Source organism: Phaseolus vulgaris, chromosome 2, assembly GCF_000499845.2.
Source record: "Phaseolus vulgaris cultivar G19833 chromosome 2, P. vulgaris v2.0, whole genome shotgun sequence".
NCBI classification, from domain to species: Eukaryota; Viridiplantae; Streptophyta; class Magnoliopsida; order Fabales; family Fabaceae; genus Phaseolus; species Phaseolus vulgaris.
This window is the reverse complement of record NC_023758.2, coordinates 42475361-42502650: the sequence shown is the minus strand read 5'-3', so window position 1 is coordinate 42502650 and position 27290 is coordinate 42475361. Positions and strand designations below refer to the sequence as shown.

The window sequence follows — 27290 nt, the reverse complement described above, 5'->3', positions numbered from 1 at the left end:
CTGTAAGTGAAAAGTATGAAAAAGAGATCAAAAGAAGGGCAGCGGATAATGGTTTGATACTAATTCTCCACTCTACAACTTATTTTTAAGCAAGCTAGTCTGTCCAATTATACATGTATATCAGAATTAACCACAGACAAAGGGAATTGTCGAAAAAGTAAGAACACATTCACAATTCAGGAGAAGCAGCAGCAGGAAATGATTTATGCACCAAGGACAGATGAACAAACTACAGAGTTTAGAGACTTCTATTTCAGTCAGTTAATAATACGACCCAATACTTGGTTGAATTCCAAAACTCATGCTTTCAAAGAAGAATAAAGGTTCAAGTATGACCGAAACAATCCATGGAAATGCTTAAAAATATGGTTCATAACCTGAGTTAAGTGTTCCAACAATTACCAACACGCGAAGCATTTTATGATTCAATTGCGTGTGCAAAGGAATACATTAGAAATCCACGCAATTAAATTTGAAGAGCTAGGAGTAGCATATTTTATTTGAGCACAAGACATAGCATTGGAAGGAAATTACAAAGCAAAAGGCAGCAAAATTACAAGATATTCGAATTCAGTAAAGAGAATCCTTCTGATTGGCCTGCTGCTTTAATAATTCTTCTCTAACCCTCCTGATCTCCGCTTCCTTCTCCAATCTCTCTTGCTGAAACGTATTATGAACAGAAAGAGGGTCAAGAAAGCAAAAACAAATTAGTGTTGCACAAATCCAAGAACTTTGGCGCACGAAAAAATAATGCGCGTTTCATTAGAATGCGAAAATACAAACACAGCACAGCATATAGGAACACATCAATGTATATACGAAATGAAATCCTAAAATAAAATTAAACTTAGCTAGTATGAAATTAAATTATAATAAAATGATTTGTTTGATTATATCTAGGGTTTTCTTTGGCGAAGAATGAAATTGGAGTAGGGAATTAAGAGAAAGACGAAGAATAAAACGACGAAGCAAAGGGAAAGAACCTTTTCGTCTTGATGGAGAGCGATCCAGACATGGACTTTCTCCATGGAGTGCCAGAACACGAAAGCACCCAGCGTCATCCCGAAGTATGATGCCACGCTCACCATATTTCTTCTTCTTTTTCTTCTCTGTTTCGATTTAGTTTCAGCTTTTTCCCCTTGTTATCAAATCTCTGCTACGCTATTTTCATATGTGATCCACAGCTTTCTCGGCCTCGTGGTTACTCTATGGCCCAACTGATGCCAAACCACATCTGCTTCAGGCCTGCAATTACACTACAGCGTACCAGGCTCGGCCCATTGTTTTCGCATCTAGTTCAGGCCTGCAATTTATATTTTGAATCCTACAATTTAAAATATAAATTTTGTGTTATAATTATAAAATTCAAAATACAAAATTTACATTCCAAATTATAAAATTCATTATCACTACTTTTTATATTTTTTAAATATGGAGCGTCAGAAAAAATAATGGAGTTGCATGTAGAATTTTCGTTTTAAGTGACTCAAGTTGTATAAATGAATAAATAAGATATATTCTCATAGTAAAAAGTACCACTTAATCATAAATTTATATATATGATAATTTTTATATAATTATTATTTTAAAAGTTATACAAATTAAAAAATTAAATATATGATTGATTGGTAGTATTATAATTTATAAAAAGAAACCTATAGTAAAAAAACAATTTTATTTTATAAAAATGACTAATTTGATTAAAAATATGATTATAGTTGAAAGACATTTACTTTTATATAAATAAGCCAAACAACTCATTTCAATATTTATTTTTCTGTGAAGCAATCGTGTTATTGTCAAATATTAAGTACAGACTTTCAATATAAAATCATGAACTATATAAAAAATTCCGAGTTTGATTTTAAAGATTTTTTTACAAATTAATTTGGCTCAGTTCCCTATCTAGCACCATTTATATCTTTATTTTTCTATCTAGCACCCTTTTGTTTTTATTTCCCTATCTAGCATCCTTTTGTTTTTATTTCCCTATCTAGCACTCTTTTATTTTTTATTTCCCGCACCATTTTAAAAATAAATAAATAAATAATATTTTTTTTTTAATAATTTTAATTTTGAATGCATTAAAAAATAAATATTTTTAATTTTTAAAATAATTAGAAATATAATTAATGAATAAATAAATGAGTTTTTACAAAATAAAAATAAAAAAGTAATAAATTAAAAATGTTTAGTTTAAAATTATTATTTTTTTAAATGAAGAAAATAAAAAAATAAACTCTACAACAACATAAAAGTTGAATCTATAAACATAAATTAGTATTTATTTTTATTATTATTGATGATGTAATTTTATTTATTTCAAGTAAAAAATACAAGACATATTTATAAAAAAAACCAAAGTCAATTAGTATTAATTAATAGTGGACACATAAATAATATTGAAAAGTGTTTACCTAAATGCAAAATTCTAAAAAAAACTAATACAAATGTTACACTTAATGCTTAAAGATGAGACCAAAAAATAAGTATAGAAAATAAAAACAGCAACAATAAAATAAAAACAAAAAATAGATATAAATAAAGAATGACAGAAAAAAAAATAACAACTAAAAACATAAAATATATAAAATAAAGGCAAAACAAAATAAGATAAAGATAAAAGATATAAAAAAAAATAAAACAAGATAAAGATAAGATATATAAGGCGATATTAAATAAGTATATGTTGATCATAAAAAAGAAAAATAAATAAAAGATTATCATTCATTTGATATTTTCTTCAGTGGTACATTAAATAGTTTGTGCAAAATGAAACATAATTAATGACGAGAATTGCACAATCCAGTCATTTTTTTTATAACTTTAATTTTGAATGCATTAAAAAAATATTTTTAGTATTTAAAATAGTTAGAAATATTATTAATGAATAAAAACATAAATAGAAATAAATAAAGAATGGCAGAAAAAATAATAATAACTAGAAACATATTAAATGAATGATCATCTCTCATTTATTTTCCTTTTTATGATCAACATATACTTATTTAGCGTCTTATATCTCTTATATTTATCTTGTTTTGATTTATTTGATTTTTTTTATATCTTTTATCTTTATCTTATTTTGTTTTTCCTTTATTTTATACCTTTTATGTTTTTAGTTATTATTATTTTTTCTACAATCTTTATTTATTTATTTATGATTTTTGTTTTTATTTTATTGTTGTTGTTTTTATTTTCTAGACTTATTTATTTTTGCATTTTTTTCTTCTCATTTTTAAGCATTAAGTGTAACATTTGTATTAGTTTTTTTTATAATTTTGCATTTAGGTAAACACTTCAATATTATTTATGTGTCCACTATTAATTAATACTAATTGACTTTGGTTTTTTTTATAAATATGTCCTGTATTTTTTACTTAAAATTAACATGATTACATCATCAATAATAATAAAAATAAATACTAATGTATGTTTATAGATTCAACTTTTATGTTGTTGTAGAGTTTAATTTTTTATTTTCTTCATTTTAAAAAAAATAATTTTAAACTAAACATTTTTAATTTATTACTTTTTTGTTTTTATTTTGTAAAAACTCATTTATTTATTCATTAATTATATTTCTAATTATTTTAAACATTAAAAATATTTATTTTTTAATGCATTCAGTGTAGCATTAAGTGTAGCATTTGCATTAGCTTTTTTTTTAGAATTTTGCATTTAGGGTAGACACTTCAATATTATTTATGTGTTCACTATTAATTAATACTAATTGACTTTGGTTTTTTAATAATTATGTCCTGTATTTTTTACTTGAAATTAACATGATTATATCATCAATAATAATAAAAATAAATACTAATTTATGTTTATAGATTCAACTTTTATGTTGTTGTATAGTTTAATTTTTTATTTTCTTCATTTTTTAAAAAAAATAATTTTAAACTAAACATTTTTAATTTATTATTTTTTTATTTTTATTTTGTAAAAATTCATTTATTTATTCATTAATTATATTTCTAATTATTTTAAACATTAAAAATATTTATTTTTTAAAGCATTCAAAATTAAAGTTATTAAAAAAATAATAATTTATTATTTATTTATTTATTTTTAAAATGGTGCTAGATAGGGAAATAAAAAATAAAAGAGTGTTAGATAGGGAAATAAAAACAAAAGGGTGCTAGATAGGGAAATAAAAACAAAAGGGTGTTAGATAGGGAAATAAAGATGTAAATGGTGCTAGATAGGGAATTGAGCCAATTAATTTCAGAGACTAACTCCATATATGTAACCAAAACATGTTTCCTTACACTCCACACGTCCAAATGTATACAAGTTTGATTAGTTTAATTTTTCCAATAAATAGTAATGAATATAACAATGGTGTCTTAGGTATTTTATGTTTGTATAACGGATTAGTATAAGGGTTGAACCACCTTTGTATTTTATGTTTGTTTAAGAGTTTGACCACTCTGAAATGATTTACATTTATTTATTTTTTATTATAAAAAAAATAACAATTCAAAATTTTCAATTGTTTTTTTTAAAAGTAATATTTTAATAATTAATATACGAGCCTCTTATCCAAGTGAAATCTGATTGTGATGAAATGAAACAGACAAAATGTAAAATATGTTTTGTGTATCTGTGTAAATTGTTACTGAATAAATTATTATATATTAAAACGAAACTACTATATAATTTAAATATAGAATCACTTTTAAATTTTAATTTAATTTAGTTGAATTCATTAATTTAAACTCATTAGTTAATTTAAAAAGGCAACTAACTCCCATTGACTAAAATGTGGCCATTGTTTCATTAAATGAATACAGCTAGCCTCTTGCTGAAACCAAGAACAAGAACAAAACCACAAAAGCTGTCTTGTTTAATTTTGTTATAAAAAAAATGCAAATTGTTGATTGTGAAAACTATTGCCTAGACTGTATCTATACGACTACATGTGTGCAAAGTGTAAAATATGGCCAACTTGGACTTTCGCAACCACTTCCAACCAAGTCAAGACGCCCACAGTCTTCTACACTCTCTGCAACTCTCTGTCTGCTGAGTTTCCAACACAGAGAGGCCTTTCTTAAAAAAAAAAACATTGTTTGGAAGAAATGAAAAGGAAAGTTAAGTAAAAGAAGAAAAGAACATTGGGAGTCCCACAATTTTTTTTCTTTTTATTTAATAATTATCTCACTTTCCTTTTATTTTATTTGTCTTTTGATTGAGATTGATGGCATGTTAATCATAAATTACTCTTACATGGTGATATGAGCAAAGAAAGACGAGAGAGAGAGAGAAGAAGGTTTCGAACCAATAGAAGAAGAAAAGAACAAAAAAAGAGAAACATTGAAAGGAGGAATTTTGGCGTTTTCTGGTTGATGCTCCGGCATACAGTGAATGCTCCCTCGCTCCCAAAACTCTCAACACACAACATGCAATAAAAAACAGAGATACCTTCTTCCGTCGCATAACAACCTCGAACCCATCGAACCCCTGTTTCTCTTCTTTTTTCTTCTTCCATCAATTCCCACCCTCTTAAGCCAACCTTTCTCTTCTGCAATTCATCTTCTTCCTTCCAAACCATGAGAATGAAGTCGTGGCTACGCACATGCTCTTCCTCCTCCACCTCCACTCACAACTCCACAATCTCACTCCTTAAACAAAAGCCACATGCATACGACACCTCAACAACCTCCTCCTCCGTTTCCGAAGCACCCTCTTCCGCCATCACCACTTCCTCTCTCGAAACCAACCTCTCAATACAAACCCTCCCATCCATTCCCTCTCTCCAAAACCATACCCTCACCTTCTCCATCTCCCACCACTGCCTCAACTCTCTCACCCCGCACCCCTCTCGCCCTGTCACCTCCCTTGCCGTCACCAACAACCTCCTCTACGCCGCAACGGACCACGAAATCAATGTCTACGATCGCCACACCTGCACCACCCTCCACACGTTCAACACCCAACCCACCTCAAACTCCACCAAAGCCATCACCTTCTCCGACAACCTCGTCCTCACCACCCACCAGGACTCCAAGATCCGCGTCTGGCAAAATCACAAGACCCACCACCGCGTGTTTACCACTCTCCCCACCGTCAAAGACCGTCTCCACCGTTTCCTCCTCCCGAAGAACTATATAACCGTCCGCCGCCATAACAAACGGCTCTGGATCGAACATGCAGACGCCGTCACGGGGCTCGCCGTTACTAACGACGCTATCTACTCCGTTTCGTGGGACAGAACTCTGAAGATATGGCGGCTCTCAGATTTCAGGTGCGTGGAGTCCGTGAATGCGCACGAGGACGCAGTCAACGCAGTGGCAGTGTCCTGCGATGGGACCGTGTACACTGGATCCGCGGATAAGAGAATACGTGTGTGGGCCAGACCCGCGGGGGAGAAGCGGCACGTGCTGGTGGCCACGTTGGAGAAGCATAAGTCTGCGGTGAACGCTTTGGCCCTAAACGACGACGCTTCGGTGCTGTTCTCGGGGGCCTGTGACCGTTCCATATTGGTGTGGGAGAGGGAGGACAGTGCGAACCACATGGTCGTGAGTGGGGCTCTCAGGGGGCACCAGAAGCCGATACTGTGCTTGGTCAATGTCTCTGACTTGCTTCTCAGTGGGTCGGCAGATCGGACGGTGAGGATTTGGAAGCGCGATTCTGATGGACGGTTTGGATGTCTTGCCGTCCTGGACGGTCACCGAAAACCGGTGAAATCCTTGGCGGCCATTCTGGAGAATGATGAAGCTTCACCTAATAACACACTTTCAGTTTTCAGTGGCACTCTAGATGGAGAGATTAAGGTTTGGCAGGTTTCTATCACCGCTCAATCCACGCATTATCCACAAATGGATTCATAGAAGATACATTTCTCTCATAATTTTTTTCCCATTTTCTTATCAAACACACAAGTCATTTTTTTTAGTTATTATATTATCATTTATATCTCTCTCTCCTTCTCATAAAATTGTGGAAATCTTTTTAACTTAATTGATATTGCCAATGTAAAATACGAAGGCATATTTTATACTTTTTTTTTAATAATTCGTGCACATTCTTTTTCATGCACTCTATATTTGTATTTGCAAAAGTGATACTGTCATTAATCTATTTGTCCTTTGTAAAGAAAGAAAGAGATAAAAAAATATTAAGAGTGAGAAATGATAAAAATTTAACAAAGCGGTGCACTTCCTGTTTAAAAATAAATAGAAATACAAGTCACGACGTGCTTATGAATGATGACGAGTACATTAGCATAAAAGTTTTCAAAGCTGATAGATTCTGCTTTAAAAAAACTGCACCACCTTAGTAAATTTTCCAATAAATGAACAAAAAATGTGATAAGGTTAATAAGATGTATAGAGTGAAAGAATGACATGCATATATATTATATATTAGGTTGAAATTTACTTTATTCTCCTTTTTCTTTTCCTATATATCTTATATTTAAAATTTTATCATAAAACAAATAAATATCAAACAAAAGTTTGTGTCAAAACAAGTCGTAAGAAGATATTTATTTACTTGACAAACTTAATTAATACATAATACAACAAATCTTGAAAAATGGATATCTGATAGGTATTGTTTGATTTGATTGTTGCAAATCTTTTACTGTTCATTGTTTCATAAATAGTCGTTCATCATTTAAAACTTATTGATTAGACCATTTTACTCATGATAATCATTGATGATAATAAAGTAAAGACTCTGTTAGAAAAGATGTACGATTGCTCCGAACTATTTTACAAGACACATATGTATAGTTTAGTATGTAACTTTATCCCCATACATATTTTATATATATATATATATTTATTGTTTACTTCACAAATTTTAAATGTACTACCAATAAATATTAGAAACATTAATTCTTAATGAAATAAATAAAGTCATGTTAGGTAATAATAGTTTATCAATAATAAAAATTCAGAGAAGTATGCATTTCTAAAGTACATAAAAAAAATTAATCACGATAAAAAAATATCTAAACATAATAAAATTAAATCTAAGCAGTGTATAATACAAATGTTCCAACATACTAATTATCATTATAACCATCACGTAAATCATTTTGTTGGTTATCGTCTTGTTCATGTTCTTAATTTTAATTTTGTTGTTGAAAAAAAAAACAATTATGCAGTCGTTATTACTAGGGAGCTAATTAGGTAATGGAGGATTACATCACTGGTTGTCAATTGTTGTTTAAGTTGTTCAATCTCCAGAATAAACTTGTTGAATTAATTATGCTTGCGTTTTGTTGTGAGTAACTTTCACCACAATTATCACGAGAATCAAAACCTGCACCTTCTAAGAACTTTGGGTTCCTAAGTTTCTCTTCCTCAATATAATATAGGGGAGTATATTGCATGACACTCGAAAGCAAAATAGACTCAAACAATGTTCGAAAATATCCCCTCTCAAAATCTCCCTATTCAAACAAGGTATTTTTTCACAAGAATAATAAATAGTGTTCCTGCTAGGGAGATGGGACCTAGAGAACTGTTGAAGTCTTTTTCTCCTTCCTTCGGTCGGGCAGGTGGCTGGGTGATGAACTGGAATCCTTCTCTTCCTTCTGCTTGTCTTTCGGCACTCGGGACTCGGTCGTCGGGTGAACACCGGATGGTGGGGGTACCTGCGAAGGCACTCCGACGCTCAAATCAATAAAGCGGGTGGTTAGCTCTCAGGTAGGTGAACAGTAATAATGACATACCTTACTCCTTGAAATGCGTGCTATTTATATTATTCTAGTGGGCCTACCTTGTTGGGCCCGCTTATCGAGGTGGATACCGCTTAGGGTTGCATTACCTAATTCTTGATGATGGATTAGCTTCACTGATCTCGGTTCGGCCGTCGGCCAAATTCTCATGGTGAGGGCCGGCCATCGGTCACATACCCGTGGCCTTCGGCTGTCTCAGTTGAGTCTCCAACGGTCTCGGTCGCTCGACCAAGTCTCCAAAAGGTCTCGGCCTCTCGGTCTCTCGGCCAAGTCTTCAAGGGGTATCGGCCATTCGGTCCCTCGGTCAGATTGACTGGGCATCGGGCAGCCAGGTGGGTCCCGGTCTCGCCCAGTACCGGTACACTTGCCCCCCAGGCTCAAGGGCAGATGTGTCAGATATGTCTGATGAGTCTTTTGATAATGGGAGTCGGTCGGTCTCCCTTGGTCGCGCGGGCGTTTCATTTCTCGAGGTACGACTTGACTAGGCGGCGTGACGTGACTTCAGACGGCGTGACGTGACGCGCATTGATGAGGGGTTTTTTGGGCGGAGGAGTTCGTGGACCGTTAGATCTACAAGATCTAACGGTTGGTATTGGTTTGACGTTTCGCATTCCGAGGCCCATGGGCCCTATAAATAGGGGTCTACCAGCGTCGAGGTCCCTCATTTGTGTTCGCGAGTTTTTCTTGGCAGCCGAGTGATCCTTCGTCCACTGCCGAGTGTTGAGTGACCGTTCAGTCGTCTTTCTTCGCCCAGCCTAGTTTATCAGCCGAGGTTAGTAATGTGTTGCGAGTCTAGTCTTTCCCCTCCTCCCTTGGGCGACCCGTCCTCTCCCGTTGGTCGCTCGTCTTCGAGGGGGTCTTCTGAATCGTCATCCTCTTCTTCTTCCTCTTCGTCATTCACCACCGACCCTGTTTCGGTTGGGGTGGCCGATGCTCCATCCCCGATGGAGGTTGTGAGGGGGGATGCCCCGGCCAATGCTGTTGACCGATCGGGCTCGCCCCCAATGGCCGTCCCCTTAGGGGATTTTAGTTGGGTGGATCCTAGAGTGATGGATGTCTCGTCTATCTATGAGACCGAGGAGTCTGTGGCAAAATTTTTGCTCAGGCGACCGGTTTTAAAGGCAGAGGAGTTTTCTTCCCATTTTAGCATCCTACCTTGTGGGGCGGCTGAGAGGGTGTGCATGGGGGGGCCTGGTTCCAGTCCCCCTTTCTTTTATATGTACACTTGCTTTTTTGTTGATCTTTTTGTTTCTCTTCCTTTTGATGAGTTTACGATGGGTGTCCTTCAGACGCTCAACGTTGCTCCCACCCAGGTTCACCCAAATACCTGGGCGTCCCTTCAAGCCTTTCGCTTGTTGTGTGACGTTATGCGTCTTCACCCCACGCCTTCGTGTTTTCTTTCTTATTATAACTCCCATCCTGCCAAGAAGGCCGCTTGGCATTCGCTGGCCGGTCGGCCCGGTAGCGTTCTTTTTTATCTCTTTGCCCTTTCTTATAAACGTTTCAAAGAGAGGTTTGTGAAGGTCGTGATCCGGCCCGAGGCGACCGCTTTCTTTTTTGACTCGACCGGGCGGTCGAAGTTCCCTTTACTGGACTCGGCAGCCTTGCGAGTTTAAGGAGTGGCCGAGGCCGACGGAGGGTGAGGACGAGCTGGGTGTCCTTGCTCTTTTTGACGCCCTCCCGAGGAGGCTTCCGTGCCGGGTGCTGATTGGTGCGTATGCCAAGTCTGCGCGTTGGGCGGCTGTGAGGGGTATGTGTCTTGGTTTGCCTTAGTCGGTCGGTCAGTCTGTCTACTTTTGTTTTATTTTCTAACTCCTTGATTTGTTTTGCAGAGATAATGGTTAACGAGCGACCGAGCGCCGTTAGCGTGCTTGACAAGCATCGGCAGAAGGCGGCCGAACGAAGGGGTCGTCGAAGCTTGGAGGTGATACCGCCGCCGAGTGATGAAGGGGTGGTCGGCCCATCTCACAAGTCCAAGGGGTCTGTTGGCCCCACCCATAAGTCCAAGAAGCGTCCGAGGGGCGCCAGCAACATTGCCACCACCACCCGGTCTCCCGGGTCCATGCCAACGCCTCCTCCTTCCCGACGGGTATCTGCTGAGGCGGCGTCAGGCTCTCCCGGGGCCTTGGTGCACGCAGAAGCCGGTCCATCTGTGGCCGATGCCCGGGCGGCTCTCACACCCTTCGACATTTTGGGGGCCGGGTATCGGTTCTCCCGGAGGGTTCGCGTCGCGCTTCCAGATGAGGCTCGGGACCCCCTGCGCAGCGTCACTCCCTCGGAACTGCTAAGGAGCGGCTTCGAGTTGATGTGCCGGTCGGTCGTCCTTGTCCAGAGCGGGCTTCAAGGCCAAGACCGTCAGGCCGAAGATGTGTCCGCCTTGGAGCATAAGCTGTCGGAGGCTGCCGAGGATTTGAAGCAGTCCCTAGCTGCAAACACTAACCTCTCGGCCCGGATTGCAGAAGAGGCGGCCGAGAGGGAGTTGGCGCAGAAGGAGGCGGCCGAGGCGAGGCGCCAGCTGGAGGCCGAAAAGCTAAGGGCGGCTGCCGAGATCGCCAACTTAAAAAAGTTGGTTGAAGAGAAAGATGGGCAGCTTTCTGCCTCGGCCACGGAGATGGCCGCCCTTCAACTCGTGAAGGAGCAAGCCGAGGCCGAGCTTGACGAGAATTATGAGGAGGCCGAGGAGTTATTGAGGCAATGCTTCGAGAGGGCCGTTCGTCAAGCGCACGTGCTTTACGGTGGGCCGCCGGCCACTGGTAGCTTCGACCTTGATTATGAAGTTTATCAGGGTCGGTTAATGCCGAGTGCCGAGGCGGCTGCTTTGGCTGCCCAAGAGGCTGGACCGGCCGAGGTCGAGATCCAGGGCGCGGAGGCCGAGGCTGAGGGGGGCGGGTTCGTCGAGATTCAAGATTAGGTTCACCGTTGGCCGGGTTGTGTCCTTTTCTTGATTTTTTGCTTTCCTCCGAGGCCGGGGTGTGACCTCTTTGTTTTGTTTTTTGTTGTATCACCCTGCTTTCCTTTATTAATATGAATTGGCTTTCCTTTCATTTGGTTTGGTGTAAAAATTTGGCAAGTTAATAATCACTCGATCTCCCATTGGACGAGTAGAACGTGGGCGGTCGGTTGATAAGTGCGAGCGTTAAAATTCGAGCAAGTGAAATACGGGCGATCGGTCACTAAGTGCGAACGTTTGAATTCGAGCAAGTGAAATACGGGCGATCGGCCACCAAGTGCGAACGTTTGAATTCGAGTAAGTAAAATTTGGGCGATCGGCCACTAATTGAGAACGTTTAAATTCGAGCAAGTAAAACATGGGCGACCGGCCACTATTTGCGAACGTTTAAATTCGAGCAAGTAAAATTTGGGCGATCGGCCACTAATTGCGAATCGTTTAAATTTGAGCAAGTGGGCGATCGGTTGGCCGGCACTTGCGATGTTAATCGAGCAAGCAGGCGATCGGTTGGCCGGCACTTGCGATGTTAATCGAGCAAGTGGGCGTTCGGTCATTACTTGTTTGGTAGAATATTTCCAACACTTTGATGAAAACGCCTCGTTAAAACCTCCCTGGTTGGGTGAGGAAAGAGTGCGTGTTTTTATTGATTTTAGCTGTAATAGAACTTAAGGTGCGTGGCATTCCACGTCCTCGGTACAATTTTTCCTGAAAGCCATTCTAGATGATAGGCTCCTCCTTGTGCAACTTCTCGGACTCGGAAAGGCCCCTCCTAGTTGGATGAGAACTTCCCTTCATTCTTTCTGGCGTCGCTGCGCATTCTCCAGACGAGATCGTCCTTCTGGAAACATCTCGGCCGGACTTTGGTGTTGTACCGCCTGGATGCCCGGGCTTTGCAGGCATCCTCCCGAATTTTGCTTTTGTCACGCATCTCACTTACCAGGTCGAGGTTGACCGCTAGGCTTTCCTCGTTTAGGGTGAGATCGAACATCTGCCGTCGTATGGTGGGCCCGGCCACCTCAACCGGGATCATTGCCTCGGTTCCATATGTCAGGCTGTAGGGTGTTTCCTGTGTGGTAGTTTGGAGGGTGCACCTGTACGCCCAAAGTACCTCGATCAACTCCTCGGTCCATCGGCCATTTGCTTTGTCCAGACGCTTCTTCAGCTCGTTGAGTATGACCTTGTTGGCGGCATCGGCCTGCCCATTGGTTTGTGGGAGTTCCACCGAGGCCGTGACGGAATTGATGCCCAGGTCGTCATAGAAGGACTGTAGGCCTCGGTCGATGAACTGTCGGCCATTGTCAGTTACTATTGTGTGTGGGACGCCGAATCGGCAAACTATGCTCCTCCATACGAAGTTTTGTACATTCTTCGCCGAGATGGAGGCGAAGGGCTCGGCCTCGATCCATTTGGTGAAGTAGTCGACTCCCACCAAGAGGAATTTGGTCTGCCCCTTCCCTGGGGAGAATGGCCCGATAATGTCCATCCCCCAAATGGCGAATGGCCATGGGGAGATGATGCTATGCAGTTCTTCCGGCATGGTGTGGTGGAGGGGGCCGAACTCTTGGCACTTGGCGCATTTCTTCACATATTCGGCACAGTCGCCTTGCATGGTCGGCCAGTAGTAGCCGGCCCTCAGAACTTTGGCGGCCATCGTCCTCGTCCCGGCGTGATTTCCGCAAATTCCTTCATGGATCTCGGCCCTTTTGTTGGTGATGCATTTTAGCAGGGGGGTCGAGTAGCCTCTCCGATACAAATCTTCGTTAATCATGGTGTACCGGGCGCATTGCTGCTTCATCGCCTTCTCTTGGCCTGCCTTGCATGTGCCGTCCGTTAGATATTGGATGACGGGTGTCATCCAGTTTTCGGCGTCGGCCTCTTCTTCTTCAATAGCCAGACACTCGGCCTCGACCTCCGTCACACTAGGGTGTCTCAGCCATATTTGTATGACTGACCTCTGGTGGCTCTTCTTTTTGGTGATCGAGAGCTTGGACAGGATGTCGGCCCTTTTGTTGTCCTCCCTCGGTATGTGTTGCAAGGGTGCTTTGTTGAAGCGGGCGATACTGTTTTTGGCCGCGTGGTAGTACCGCTGCAGCAAAGGCTCTTTAACCTCGAAATCTCCGTTGACTTGGCCGACCATCACCTGGGAGTCGCTTTTGCATGTATCCTCGCGCGCTCTCATGTCGTAAGCTAGGTTCAGCCCGGCCAGCAAGGCCTCGTACTCGGCCTGATTGTTGGTCGCCCGTAATCCGAACTGGAGGGCTTGTTCCAAGAGGAGGTCGTCCGGCCCTTCCAGGACGACTCCCGCTCCACAGGCTGTTTTATTTGAGGAGCCGTCCACGTAGAGAGTCCAACCGTCCGAGAGGGTGGGCAGTGGTGTCAGCTCGGCCGAGAAGTCGGCCAAGCATTGAGACTTGATGGCGCCCCTCGGCTCATAACGTATGTCGAACTCGGAGAGTTCGACCGACCATCCTATCATCCTCCCTGCAAGGTCCGGTTTAGATAAAATTTTAAAAAGAGGGTAGTCGGTTCTTACAGTTATGGAGTGATTTTGGAAATAGGGGCGCATCCGTCTTGCCGTGAGGACGAGTGCGAGAGCCACCTTCTCAATCATCTGATATCGGGTCTCGGCCGAATGGAGGGTTCGGTTGACAAAGTATATGGGTCGCTCCTCGCCCTCGGCTTCCTGCACTAGGGCAGCGCTGACTGCTTCTTCCGAGACTGCTAGATATACCAGGATTGGGACGTCGGGTCTCGGCTTCTGGATGACGGCCGGAGATGTGAGGAACTCTTTGAATTTTTTGAAGATTTCCTCGCATTGGTCGTCCTAGACGAATTTTTTACCTTTACGGAGCAACTGAACGATCGGCCTCGTCCTCTCGGCCAGGCGGGGGACAAATCGAGAGAGGGCGGTCAGCCGCCCAAGGAGTTGTTGTACCTCCTTCACGGTGTTCGGGCTTCTCATGCTGAGTTTGGCCTGACATTTGTCGGGGTTGGCCTCTATCCCTCGGTGGGTGAGCATGAAGCCTAGGAACTTTCCTCCATCCACCCCGAAAGTACATTTTTCGGGGTTGAGTTTCATGTTTACCCCCCTTAGGGCCTTGAAGACCTCGTCCAGATCCTTCAGATGTTGCTCGAACGAGTCGGACTTCACGACTATGTCGTCCACATAGACTTCTACCGCCCGGCCTATCAGACCCTTGAAAATTTTGTCCATGAGGCGCTGGTAGGTTGCCCCGGCGTTCTTGAGGCCAAACGGCATGACCTCGTAGTAGTAGTTGGCGTCGGCCGTCATGAAGGCCGTCTTCTCCTTGTCCCGCGGGTGCATGCTTATCTGGTTATAGCCAGAGTAAGCGTCCAAGAAGCTCATAATTTTGTGGCCGGCCGCCCCATCTACCAGGCGGTCAATGTTCGAGAGGGGGTAGGTGTCATTCGGGAATGCGCTGTTAAAGTTTCTGTAGTCGACGCACATCCTCCAGTTACCGTTAGGCTTGGTAACCATGACGACGTTGGCCAGCCATGTCGTGTATCGGGCCTCCCTTATGAATCCGGCCGACAGGAGCTTGCCGGCCTCCTCCTTCGCCGCGAGTCGCTTTTCGTTGCCCAAGTCCCTCTTCTTTTGGGAGATCGGACGGGCTTCCTTAAATATGGAGAGTCGATGGGTGATGACATCCGGGCTTACTTCCGGCATGTCGGCCGGCGTCCATGCGAACATGTCGACATTCTTTTTTAGCGCGGCGTGCATGATTTCGGCCTCGGCCGCCGCCAAGGTTGTCCCTACAGCCGTGCTGTGCTCTTCGTCGAGGAGGGGGACTCTTCTCAGCTCTTCTCTTGCCTCTAGCCTGTCCTCGGTCGCCCGGGGATCAAGGTCTACTAATGCCACGGTTAGCTGGGCCTCCCTCGGCCGGTCCTTCCTGGGGGAACGGTTCTTTCGGGAGGACTTTCTCGCCCGGAGGGGAGAGGTGTCTGCCCTTAGAGGCTCCACCCGGAGGCTCTCGGCGTAGCACTCTCGTGCTTCTTTCTGGTCCACGTGGACTGTGAGAATGTCTCCTGTCTTCGAAGGGAATTTCATTGCGAGGTGAGGGGTTGATACTATGGCCATCAGCCAGTTGATGGATGGTCGGTCGAGGAGGATGTTGTAGGAGGTGTTGGCGTCGATGACTAGGTACCGGATTTTGATGGTCCTGGTGTTCTTCCCTTCTCCGAAGGTGGTGTACAAGTCGATATATGGCATCATCTCGGCCTCGGTCATTCTCATGGCCTTGAAAGTTTTCCAGTAGAGGATATCTACCGAACTTCCTTGGTCCACGAGGGTCTTCCTTATGGTGAATCGATCTATGTCGACCGCTATCACCATCGGGTCGTCCTGCTGGCGGTAGTCTACGCCTTTAAAGTCTTCGTCCGTGAACGTGATGGGTGGCATCCTTGGTCGGAACGTCACGGCGTTTACCTGGTGTACCGCCCTGAGGTGTTTCTTCCGGGCGTTGTTTGTGCTTCCTCCCCCGGCGAAACCGCCGGCTATAGTGTTGATAACCTCTCGGTTACCTCTTCTATCGCCCTCCCTTGGGGGATCGTCTCTTCGAGGGGGATCGGCCCTTGCGGGTTGCCGGTCGCCTCTGTTATTTTGGTTTTCTCGGCCGCGCTGGGGTGACCTCGTCCGTGTGGGTGGATCCGCCCGGCCGGGTGGGTCTCGGCCATTCCTGATGAAACGGCGGAGATGTCCAGCCTGGATAAGTTCCTCGATCTTATCCTTAAGGGCCTGACACTCGTCGGTTGAGTGTCCGGTGTTTTGGTGGTACCGACACTGTTTCCTCCGATCGGCATTATTTGGGCTGACCACCTTCCTTGGGGGAGGGATCAACTCAGCGTTGAGGGCCTCGTGCAAGATCCTCCCTCTCTCAACCGTCAGCGGCGTGTATCTTGAGAATCGAATTGATCGGTCTCGATTCTCCCGTCGCCGGTCAGTTCTCTGTATCGGCCGCATCTGGCGGTCTTTTTCTTCCTTCCTTTCTCCGCCGGCCTCGGCACGGGCCTGGTTGCGGAACTCTTAGTTCCTCCAGCTGCATGTACTTAGCGGCTCTCTTTCTCAGCTCGTCCAGGCTGTCGGCCGGCTGCATGCATAGGTTGTCGGCAAAGGGCCCCGGGCGCAGGGCTGTCAGCATGTGATGCATGGCGACATCCGGACTCAGATTTCGGATGCTCATCGCCACTTTACTGAACCTATCCACGAAGGCTCTCAGGGACTCTCCCTTCTCCTGGCGGATGCCTACTAGGGCGATTGAGGTCAGATGGTGCGGCAGGCTGGTCGCAAACTGTGTTTCGAACTTTGCGACGAGCGTGGCAAAGCTGTCGATGGAGTTGGGTGAGAGCTTGGTGAACCAACTAAGGGCTGCACCCTTCAGGGATGTCGGGAACACTCGGCACAAGACGGCGTCGTCCGAGGTGTAGAGACTCATATGGGTGGTGTAGGCGTCCATATGCTCGTCCGGGTCGGTCGACCCGTCGTATCGGTCCCGGTTGAAGCCCTTCCACTTATCAGGAAGTGGGACTTCGATGATGTTGTTTGTAAAAGGGTGACGGCAGTTTGGGTCGGCCGTCAGGGTCGTCTGGGTGGATCTGATTAGGCATGACTCGTCGCCCATTTCAGTCTCGCGGGGAGGGGGTCGGCCTCTCGTCCCCTCGGCCACATCCGGGTTGGGGGAGAGGTGTAGGACTTGCCGACCACGTTTGTCGGTATGACAGAGGGTCCTCCCTCCCCCAGCTTCTTCCTCATGTCCTCGTTCTCCCTGCGGAGAACTTGCAGCTCTTGCTCATTTCTCTGAGCGGCCTCCTCGGCCTTTCTTCGCATCTCGGCCATCTCCCTCTGGAGAGACAGCAACAGCATTGTTTGGTCGGCTTCAGTCATTCTTTCCATGCTTCTTGTTGAAACCATCTACTTTTTTCCTTTAGCTAGTTTCCCTCGGCCCCACGGTGGGCGCCAATTGTTCCTGCTAGGGAGATGGGACCTAGAGAACTGTTGAAGTCTTCTTCTCCTTCCTTCGGTCGGGCAGGTGGCTGGGTGATGAACTGGAATCCTTCTCTTCCTTCTACTTGTCTTTCGGCACTCGGGACTCGGTCGTCGGGTGAACACCGGATGGTGGGGGTACCTGCGAAGGCACTCCGACGCTCAAGTCAGTAAAGCGGGTGGTTAGCTCTCAGGTAGGTGAACAGTAATAATGACATACCTTACTCCTTGAAATGCGTGCTATTTATATTATTCTAGTGGGCCTACCTTGTTGGGCCCGCTTATCGAGGTGGATACCGCTTAGGGTTGCATTACCTAATTCTTGATGATGGATTAGCTTCACTGATCTCGGTTTGAGCGTTAATTGTAATAGGGTTCGGCCGTCGGCCAAATTCTCATGGTGAGGGCCGGCCATCGGTCACATACCCGTGGCCTTCGGCTGTCTCAGTTGAGTCTCCAACGGTCTCGGTCGCTCGGCCAAGTCTCCAAAAGGTCTCGGCCTCTCGGTCTCTCGGCCAAGTCTTCAAGGGGTATCGGCCATTCGGTCCCTCGGTCAGATTGACTGGGCATCGGGCAGCCAGGTGGGTCCCGGTCTCGCCCAGTACCGATACAAATAGTTTAACTAAAACGTAATAAAAGGAAGTCATACATATCCTCTTAAATCTTTCCTCGATAAATTCCACATTACTCTTTCATACATGTTTTTGTTGGAATACTTCATATATATACATTCATATAAATGAATAAAAAATATTAAAGAATTCATACCAAACAAGTGGTGTGTTCGTGCGTATTGATGGTATTGATGGATGCCTAGTGTGCAAACTCCTACTTGTATGCATATGATTTTTCTTAGTTGAATATTTTTTTCATCATCCTTTACTCTTTTCAAGAAATTGTTCTACACGTGATTTCTAATATATTGAAGTTTTTTACTTCATTTTCAAGTTTCCTTAAACATCTCTAAAAAGTATATGAGAAGTATTAGAAAATGGACTTTAAGTCTAACTCAACCCCATAAAACCGGCTCAGAGGGTTGAGGTTTGCACCCACTTATATACAATGAAAGACTCTAATCTCTAGTCGATGTGAGATCTCCAACACACCCCCTCACGCCGAGACTGCCAACTCGTGCGTGGGACTATATATTTTGGGTGATCCGATAGCGGGTAGCACGATAGGCCCAACACAAACACTCGCTAGGATAGACTCAAAATTGTTCTGATATATGGACTTTAAGCCTAACTCAACCCCATAAAATCGGTTCATAGGATTGAGGTTTGTACCCACTTATATACAATGAAAGACTCTAATTTCTAGTCGATGTATTTACTGTTTTTACATTTTTTATTATTACATGTTAATTGTTTAATTTTTATTTTATTTTATTTTATGTATTTACTGTTTTTAATTTATATATATATATATATATGTTGTTATTATGTGTTTATTTTATAATTTTTTTTATTAACAAGAAACTGTTTAATATTTTTTTGTGTTTACTGTTTTTAATTTTAATAATCGTATTAATTTTTTTTTATTAAATTTGTACTGTTTTGTTTATTTTTTAATTGTTTTACTGTTTTTTTTTTTTAATTTTTTTTTAATTTTATTTATTTATATATATTGTTATTATGTATTTAATTTTTTAATTTTTTTATTAACAAGAAACTGTTTATTTTTGTTATGTGTTTACTGTTTTTAATTTTAATAATTGTATTTAATATTTTTTTTTAGGTTTTTACTGTTTTGTTTATTGTTTTATGTGTTTATTATTTTTAATATTTATAAATGTATTCACATTTTTTTTGTGTTTACTATTTTTATTTTTAATTATTTTATGTTTACTGTTTTATATTTTTTATTATTATGAGTTTACATTTATATTTTTTATTATGTGTTTACTGTTTTCAATTTTTATAAATTTATTTAAAACTATAACTAAGTTTTTAATTTAATTTTAATTTTGTTAAATAGTAGTATTAGTTATGTATAGATTTAATTACAATGATTAAAGTAAATCTTAATTTTAACATTATCCTTTACGTAACCCTACTCTAACCTTAATGCATCTTTTACATAACCCAAATGTTATTATAGTAACTTCAACTTAAAGTAGTTAGATCGTAGTATAAACGATTTCAAACGCATCCATAAACTATTTTATGATTGTCAATAAAGGTTAAGATTACATAAATAACATAACAATTGAAAACCACTTTAGAATGACGACGACACACAAGAATTTGATGACACAATTACAATTTATTATGATCTTGTCGTAAAAACATGAATCTCAATTTCATAAATGCGAAAACAATTGAAAAGAAATACTATATAAGTCATGATCAGCGTCATTTCTTTTGATTTGAATTTGTTGTGCATGGGATACAAAGAACTTTATTACTAAAAAATTTTATTAAAGGAAGAAACAAAAAAAAAAATTGATAAAGAATTTAGTGACATTATTTGCATGAGAGGAGAAACATTTATTGAATTATATGAACGGATTAGGACAACCAAGTTGTTATTGAGAATGCATATAGTTGAAGAGTTGCACAAGAAGTTGCTAAATATCTTCATGTTTCATACTATTGGACATAAGTTGTACTTGCATTACTCTACCTGCCATTACCAAAAATAATGTCAAGAAATGTTTGAAGAAAAAACACAAACTTCCATGTCAATTCCATTCTTGTGACCCAACATCAACCCACTTCAACACACTGCCACAAAAATGGCCTCTCCGGCAGCTACGGTCATTCTCCTCGCCGCCCTATTTGGCTTGGTTTCGATCTCAAAATCCGCAGACCCACAGGAATGCGCGGCCGCACGGAATCAGAATCAGCAGGCCCTCCGTCGTGACAAAGTGACCGTTCTGATGAACGGTTTCTCGGAGTCGCGCATCCCCCTCCTCCATTCGCTGGCTGTCGCCTACTCACTCTCCCCCATTGTCTCCTCCGTGCTCGTCCTCTGGGGAAACCCCTCCACGCCGCCACGTGTTCTTCGCCAACTGGCTCGCAACCTCTCCATATCCTCTTCCTCCGCGCCCATCTCACTTCTCTCCCAGCCCTCCGCCAGCCTCAACAACCGCTTCCTCCCGCGCCCTAGCCACATCTCCACCGACTCCGTTTTGATCTGCGACGACGACGTGGAGGTGGACTCAAAGTCGTTGGAATTCGCGTTTCGCGTGTGGGAGAAAAACCCTAATCGGCTTGTGGGACTCTTCGCGCGGTCCCATGACCTCGATCTGAACCGGAGGGAGTGGATCTACACGGTCCACCCGGACCGGTTCTCCATAGTGCTCACAAAGTTCATGTTTCTGAGAGCTCGGTACCTGTACCTGTACACGTGCGTGGGTGGCGCCCGCATGGAGCGCGCGCGGGGGATCGTGGACGCAGTGCGGAACTGTGAGGATTTGTTGATGAACTTTGTGATGGCGGAGGAGGCGCAGGTGGGTCCCTTGCTGGTGGGGGCGAAGAGAGTGATGGATTACGGGGACGCGAGGAACGACGGGGAGGAAGGGGTGAGAGTGGGGTTGAGTAGTAGGAAAGGGGAGCATAGGAAGAGGAGAGGGTGGTGCATTGGGGAGTTTCATAGGGTCTTGGGGAGAATGCCTTTGAGGTATAGCTATGGCAAGATCGTTGATGATGTTGGGGAACAGGGCTTGTGTTACAAAGGTGGCAAGATTGTCTTCTGTGATCATTCGTAAAACAGGATGTTTTCACTTCATTCTCTATGATTTTAAATCTACTGTATTTGATTTTACACTTCTCCAGATTTTTTTTTGGCTGGATTCCTTGCTCGTCAAGGAAGGGTTCTTTGTCATTAAAGTTGTAGGAGACATTGACTCCCGAGTAGTTGGACATGGCATGAGAGTCAATTCCAAGGGGATGCTGGAGTTTGAGTGGAATGATGCTTCGCTTGTAGGGTTTCCGACAGGTGCGAAAGTTTTTAATGGAACTTTGAACTCTTTACTCACCATGATATCGATCCGGGTGAAGGAAGAAAGTTTCAAGGTGGAGTTAGGGGATCGTATAAAGGTTCAATTGACAAGTTTGGGAGTTTCATGTTGTTTTGTTGTAAGTGAAAGTTTGTAAGGGAAAGGAGGGATAAGATTTTAAGATCATGGGGTTTTTATGTCAGCTCGACATGTTGAATTTGGATTTACTACTATATTGTTAGCCTGTATACAGCCACTGAATGCTTTCCTAAGGCCTCAAAAACCAGCAAATGGGGAGCAGACACCCTTCAAGATTTGGGAATATTTCCGCGCAACTGTTCGTAGATGTTCCATTGTTGTTGGCATTGCTGGACTTAGTTGTAGTTAATGTTTATCCTTCCTGTAATATGCAAGAAAAACTGGGAATGTGGGATGAGTTAACAAGTTAAACAAATTCAACAAGTTAGGTTGTGGTGCATAATAGGTGGTGACTTTAATGCAGAAATTAGAGGAGGGGAATAAATCAGAGGGGTAGCCAGAGGAGTGAGATTAAAGGATTTAGTGGATTTATTGAGAACAATCTTCTATTAGATGTGCTAATAGTTGGTAGGAAATACATCTGGAACAGAACGAATGACACATCCAAGAGTAGAATAGATAGAGCCTTAGTATTTGAGGAATGGTTTCAGAAATGGCCACATAACAAACAATACACATCCAGCCTAGGGAAATCTCATATCATTGAGCTATTGTGCTAAAATTATATGTAAAGGATTGGGGACCAAAACCCTTTAGATCTTTAGAGGCATGGCACTCGGTGGTGGGAATTTAAGGAATTAGTGAAGGAGAAGTGGGACTCCTAAGTCTGTAAAAGCTCTTTCTTGGGCTCAAATCCTTGAGTGGAGGGTCTTACTAGGGGAAGTCCCCACAAGGATGAACTTAGTTAGAAGATGGATCTATTTAGATACCACAATTTGTCCTCTTTGCCAGCAAAATGAAGAAATTGTCCATTTGTTTTTAGCTTGTAAGATAGCATCTTCTGTCTGGAATACATGTTGTAGCTGAATGGGTATTCAGTTTGTCCAGCACGATAACTTCTTGAGCCATTTTGACCAATTCCATCTTTTCCATATCAATTAAAAGCAAGATCTGGTCTGAAAGGGACTGTGGATTGCAATAATTTGGATTATATGGGATCACACGAACAAAGTAGTCCTTAAAAGAGGGAAGGTTGATGTGGACAAAATTTTCCACATGGCTCAACTTTAAGACTTGGATTTGGACGAGAAGTAAACTGTCTCCAATCCATTTTTTCTATTCTGATTGTTTCTTGTACGCATTACTTTGCCTGGGAACATTTATGTAGCTTGACACATGATTTCTATTTGGATGAGTTTGTACTAAATTCCGATCTCCTTTAAATGTTCTTTCATTCTGTATTGCTGATGGTTTCAATATATGCTTCTGCATACTTGTCACTCTTTCTGTGCTAATTGGCTGGGAAAGGTCTCTATTTAGTAGTTATGCAGAAGTATCGAAAGGAATTGCTGGAATCCAATATTGAATTTTATTAAGCTACTTGACTGGGAATTTTGCCTGTGTAGTTAGACCACCAAAGCTAAATCCAACTGCAAAAAACAGCTTAACATGATCAATGCGGTTCGTCTATTTGTTGTGGTTACTGGAACCAATAATGGGAAGGGAACATTAGACTGTACATGTTCATGTAATTATAATACTGTATGGGATAAGTTGGGGGCATCAATACTCATGATGATTTCTGCTATTTGTGTTCATGGTAAAGACTTACGACTGCACAAATCTTGGTGAGGGTTGTGATTCCTCCTGAAAACTACCCAATTGTGGGCCGGAAGTTGATTAATTGTGGGCATGCTTGTCTACCCAAATGAAGCTGGTCAATTGTGACATGCTAATGGTATTTGCAAAACAGCGTTTAGTCACATTTACTCAAACAATATTCATAGGTGTTCTGAGATGCAACAGAGTAGGGAGGAAGCCAGGGAGTTTTTTTGGAAATTTAGAATGACCTTGATTTAGAAATGTGTTGGAGGGGTGACTTGTTATAAGCTTTGAAAGCTGCAGGGTTTTTTGGGCTGAAATATTGCCAAAATTTGTTGAGGTTCCTAGGGTTGTGCATAATATATAACCTATTGTCTTTTGATTAAAAAAACTATTTAAAAGAAGTTTGTAGACAGAAAAGAAAAATATTTTGAACAAACTTTCAACCAGGAAAAAAAATATTGAACAGGACATGAGAAAATGTAGTGTAGAAGGATAGAAAATAGTTTGGGAGATTCTAAAGCGTTGCAGAGAATAGAAATTAAACAAGATTTAATATGACGACATTTGATAGAAGGAACAAATCTGTAAAGGCTGAAAACAAAGAATTTGAATGAGCTGGAGGGAATCGATTCTTAATTCAGTCCATGGAGATAAAAGATCTTGATGCACACACACATCGTGAACATTGTAAATGATGCTGTATAATTATTTATATTTATACGTTGCATGCTGCAACATGTTTAAACATATCCTATTAAAGTCTTGCAATTCTTTACGTGATTCGCACATTATAGTCAACATTCTCTCTTCTACTAAGTCAGATGCACATATTATTTTAAAGAAACAAAACAGTATGTTATTTTAAATACAAGTTAGGAAGTTTTCATCATATCCTTAAATGTTAAAAGATTGACTCTATAGTGATCCTGTATATATAATTCAGAAAGTCACGCACATTTCTTTATGCTGTTTTTTCTTTGTTCCCTATGCTGAGGCAGAAGCAAGTAAAAAACTAGACTCTAATTACGTACTAATCTTTAATTAGGTGAACGATGAGTTGTAAACTTGACCTTTCTCTCCCAGTTTGCCGTTTCAAAACTAAAGTCCCTTGCTATTTTATAATACACTTTCTAAATAAATGACGATAATTGCGTCCTACCAAATTACATTTTTCCAAGTTAACGAATTTGGATTTATACAGAATATTGACTTTATGTAGTTATGCGGAATAAAGAAATAAAAACTCATATTCAGGTTGGAACGAATACCGTAGTAATCTTTAGTGTGCGATGGAGAAGGAAGAAAAGACGTTACGCAACGAATCTTCGTTTAGAATTGTCCAACCATTTTTACACACTGTCTCCTGTAAGCTTTCTATAAGAGGAAATGGAGAACCAAATTGAGCTTTTAAAGGTAATAAAAATAGTATGTTCCGCAACGTTGTTATTTTTAATTTTGTTCAAAAGAAAAAATCAAACGACGCCGTCTGTTGCTGTTTATGATGGTTGCTGTTTCTGTCACCCTTGACAGGGTACAGCGACGTCGTTTTAGTCCTTCTCGAGCCAGGCACTTGGGGCGGCGTCTGCATGCGAATCAGCGCCAGGTTAAGCCCTCTGAAGAAGGGGTGCTTCTTGACGTCAGCGGCGCCGCGCTTCGACCCTAGCCGACGCGCCGGGTCTTTGTTCAGCAAGCCGGATATCAAATCCCGCGCGTGGAGTTCAAGACAGCTCGCGGGCGTGGCAGTGGGGAACGCCAGGGGCTTCTTTACGATGTTCCGCAGCGTAGCCTCCTTCGATGGACCTGCATACGGCGTGCGACCGTATATAAGCTCGTAGATAAATACTCCAAACGACCACCAGTCCACGGCGTTGCCGTGCGACTTGCCGGATGCAACCTCAGGCGAGACGTACTCGTGGGTTCCGACGAAGGAGCAGGAGCGGGCAGAAACCGGTTCGGCCACAAAGAGCAGGTTCGGTTCGACGGCTCGCATGTCATGAGACCGGAAACCCCGGTTGGAGAAGCAAGAGAATGGACTGATAAAAGAATGCGAGCGAGGGGGAGTGTGACTGTGAGTGTAAGTGTAAGGTAATGGATTTGGAGATGGAAGGTGTAAGGAATCTGAGGATTCAACGGCTGGGATTGCGTCTGAGCAAAGGGAGATATCGAAATCCGAAAGCATGATGTGACCGTCTGATCTGACCAACACGTTTTCGGGCTTTAAATCTCTGTATATGATTCCCAGCATGTGTAGGTACTCCAACGCCACCAGCACCTCCGCGGCATAAAATCTGAGAGTGAAAGAAAAACGGTTGAGTTGTGAGCATTTTTAACAGAAGAGAGAAAACGTCATCGTTTTGGATAACGGTTTTTAATTTTTACCTAGCGGAGGAGAGAGGGAAACGGTTGTGAGGGTGTTTGAAGCGCAGCGTGTGAAGGTCTCCACCGGAGCAAAACTCCATCACGATGCAAGAGAAATGAGAGGCTTCGAACTCCGCGTAGAGAGTAGGCAGGAACGGGTGGTCCAGCATCTTCAGGATTTTTCTCTCCATTTCCGCTCTCTGCGACTTCTTCTTCAATGCCACTGCGTCTTTGTCCACCACCTTCATCGCGTACAAACAGCACGCCTCATCCTCCTCGTCTTCTCCGGGGCTGTTGAAATGCCGGTTGCGGAGGCGGCAGAGGTAGACGGTGCCGATGTCGCCGGCGCCGATGCGACGGAGGAGGTGGAAGTCGCGGAAGGTCAGAGCGGCCTTGCGACGGAATGTGGCGGAGCGGATGGCGGAGTAGGCGAAGTCGGAGGAGCGGTGAGGCTTAAGGGTGAGACTCTCCGGGGAGGGCGGGAGGAGATCAAAGGAAAGACGGCTGAAACTGGTGCTGCAAATGCTCTCGCTACTCATGGAGCTTCCGAGCATGGAAGAATTGAGAGTCTCCGAACTGGCCTCGGAATGACGTTCCCCACCAGCAGCAGTCTCTAACATGGTAGTAGTTGAACAGGAAAGAGAAAAGAAGGTTGGAAATTGAAATGGGAACTGTAGAGTGAATGTAAGCGAGTATAGGGAGTGATGCAGTGCAGAGAGGGTTTATGAAAGACTAGGGTTTAGCGAGAGAGCAGAAAAACATTGAAAGAGGAATAAAAGTTGGATGGTACGAGCCGTTTCAGAGCAATAAGAGGGAGGAACAGGTTGGGCCAGAAACAGAGAGAGTGGTGTTAAAGAAAGGAGGCGATACAGGAGAAGGTAGTTGTGTTGTATTTATGCTGAACACGTAGGAAGGAGGTTAGCTAACGTCGCAGGGCACGTGAGAGGGGAGAGTTTTGGCACGTGCGGGGTTGTGATGTGGCAGGGACTGTTTGGAGCATTGGTAAAGCTTTCACAACTTACTGAGCAATCACTAATGAGCGTGTGGTGGTGCAGTGTGGTTGGGGAAGCTTTTGGGTGGTGCACTGTTTTTACAGTCATTCTGCAATGACGGAAACGCCCCTCTCTTCATCTAACCATGCAGTGCAACGGTCAACCCTATTTATGACCAGACACAGAACATCCTGTTCCGTCAACGTCGCTTGCCTTATCTTTCACCTTCACCTTGTCGATGCTTTTTACCATAAATAAATAAAACAACCTTTGCTCACCCAAAATAATAACAACCAAATTACATTTTCCTTTCAATCACCTTAAATATTTTTTCTCATTTAATTAATTCTCCTACCACACATATTATCTACTATTATTCAACTTTCATCTTAAATTGATCATTTTATGTAAATTTATTAAATAGTTTTAATATTTTTATGGCTACAACTTTAAATATAACAATTCACTCTTCTCATCGACTAAATTTCATTAATAAAAATATCAATAATATATAATTTGTGTAATTTTTATTTATATTACCTATGTAC

At 42.2% G+C, this 27290-nt stretch overlaps 5 protein-coding genes across 5 annotated transcripts; 3 read left to right on the top strand and 2 right to left on the bottom strand.

The window, feature by feature from the left end:
• Positions 1 to 332: 332 nt before the first annotated feature.
• Positions 333 to 1167, bottom strand: LOC137812289 (uncharacterized). The gene is made up of 2 exons (XM_068614217.1): positions 984 to 1167; positions 333 to 660 (listed from the first exon to the last, which is right to left on the bottom strand). Exons 1-2 carry the CDS (start codon positions 1086 to 1088, stop codon positions 571 to 573), a joined length of 195 nt encoding a protein of 64 aa, XP_068470318.1. The 5' UTR covers positions 1089 to 1167; the 3' UTR covers positions 333 to 570.
• A 3947-nt stretch (positions 1168 to 5114) lies between these two features.
• Positions 5115 to 7003, top strand: LOC137812288 (protein JINGUBANG). The gene has a single exon (XM_068614216.1). It carries the CDS (start codon positions 5556 to 5558, stop codon positions 6834 to 6836), a length of 1281 nt encoding a protein of 426 aa, XP_068470317.1. The 5' UTR covers positions 5115 to 5555; the 3' UTR covers positions 6837 to 7003.
• A 3529-nt stretch (positions 7004 to 10532) lies between these two features.
• On the top strand, positions 10533 to 11606 carry LOC137809509 (uncharacterized). Its single transcript, XM_068610617.1, has one exon. It carries the CDS (start codon positions 10533 to 10535, stop codon positions 11604 to 11606), a length of 1074 nt encoding a protein of 357 aa, XP_068466718.1.
• An 8571-nt stretch (positions 11607 to 20177) lies between these two features.
• On the top strand, positions 20178 to 23021 carry LOC137812286 (glycosyltransferase family protein 64 C3). Its single transcript, XM_068614215.1, has one exon. The coding sequence runs from the start codon at positions 20384 to 20386 to the stop codon at positions 21356 to 21358; it is 975 nt and encodes a 324-aa protein (XP_068470316.1). The 5' UTR covers positions 20178 to 20383; the 3' UTR covers positions 21359 to 23021.
• A 1674-nt stretch (positions 23022 to 24695) lies between these two features.
• LOC137812285 (protein kinase PINOID-like) lies at positions 24696 to 26641 on the bottom strand. The gene is made up of 2 exons (XM_068614214.1): positions 25772 to 26641; positions 24696 to 25680 (listed from the first exon to the last, which is right to left on the bottom strand). The coding sequence occupies exons 1-2, from the start codon at positions 26368 to 26370 to the stop codon at positions 24852 to 24854; spliced, it is 1428 nt and encodes a 475-aa protein (XP_068470315.1). The 5' UTR covers positions 26371 to 26641; the 3' UTR covers positions 24696 to 24851.
• Positions 26642 to 27290: the final 649 nt, after the last annotated feature.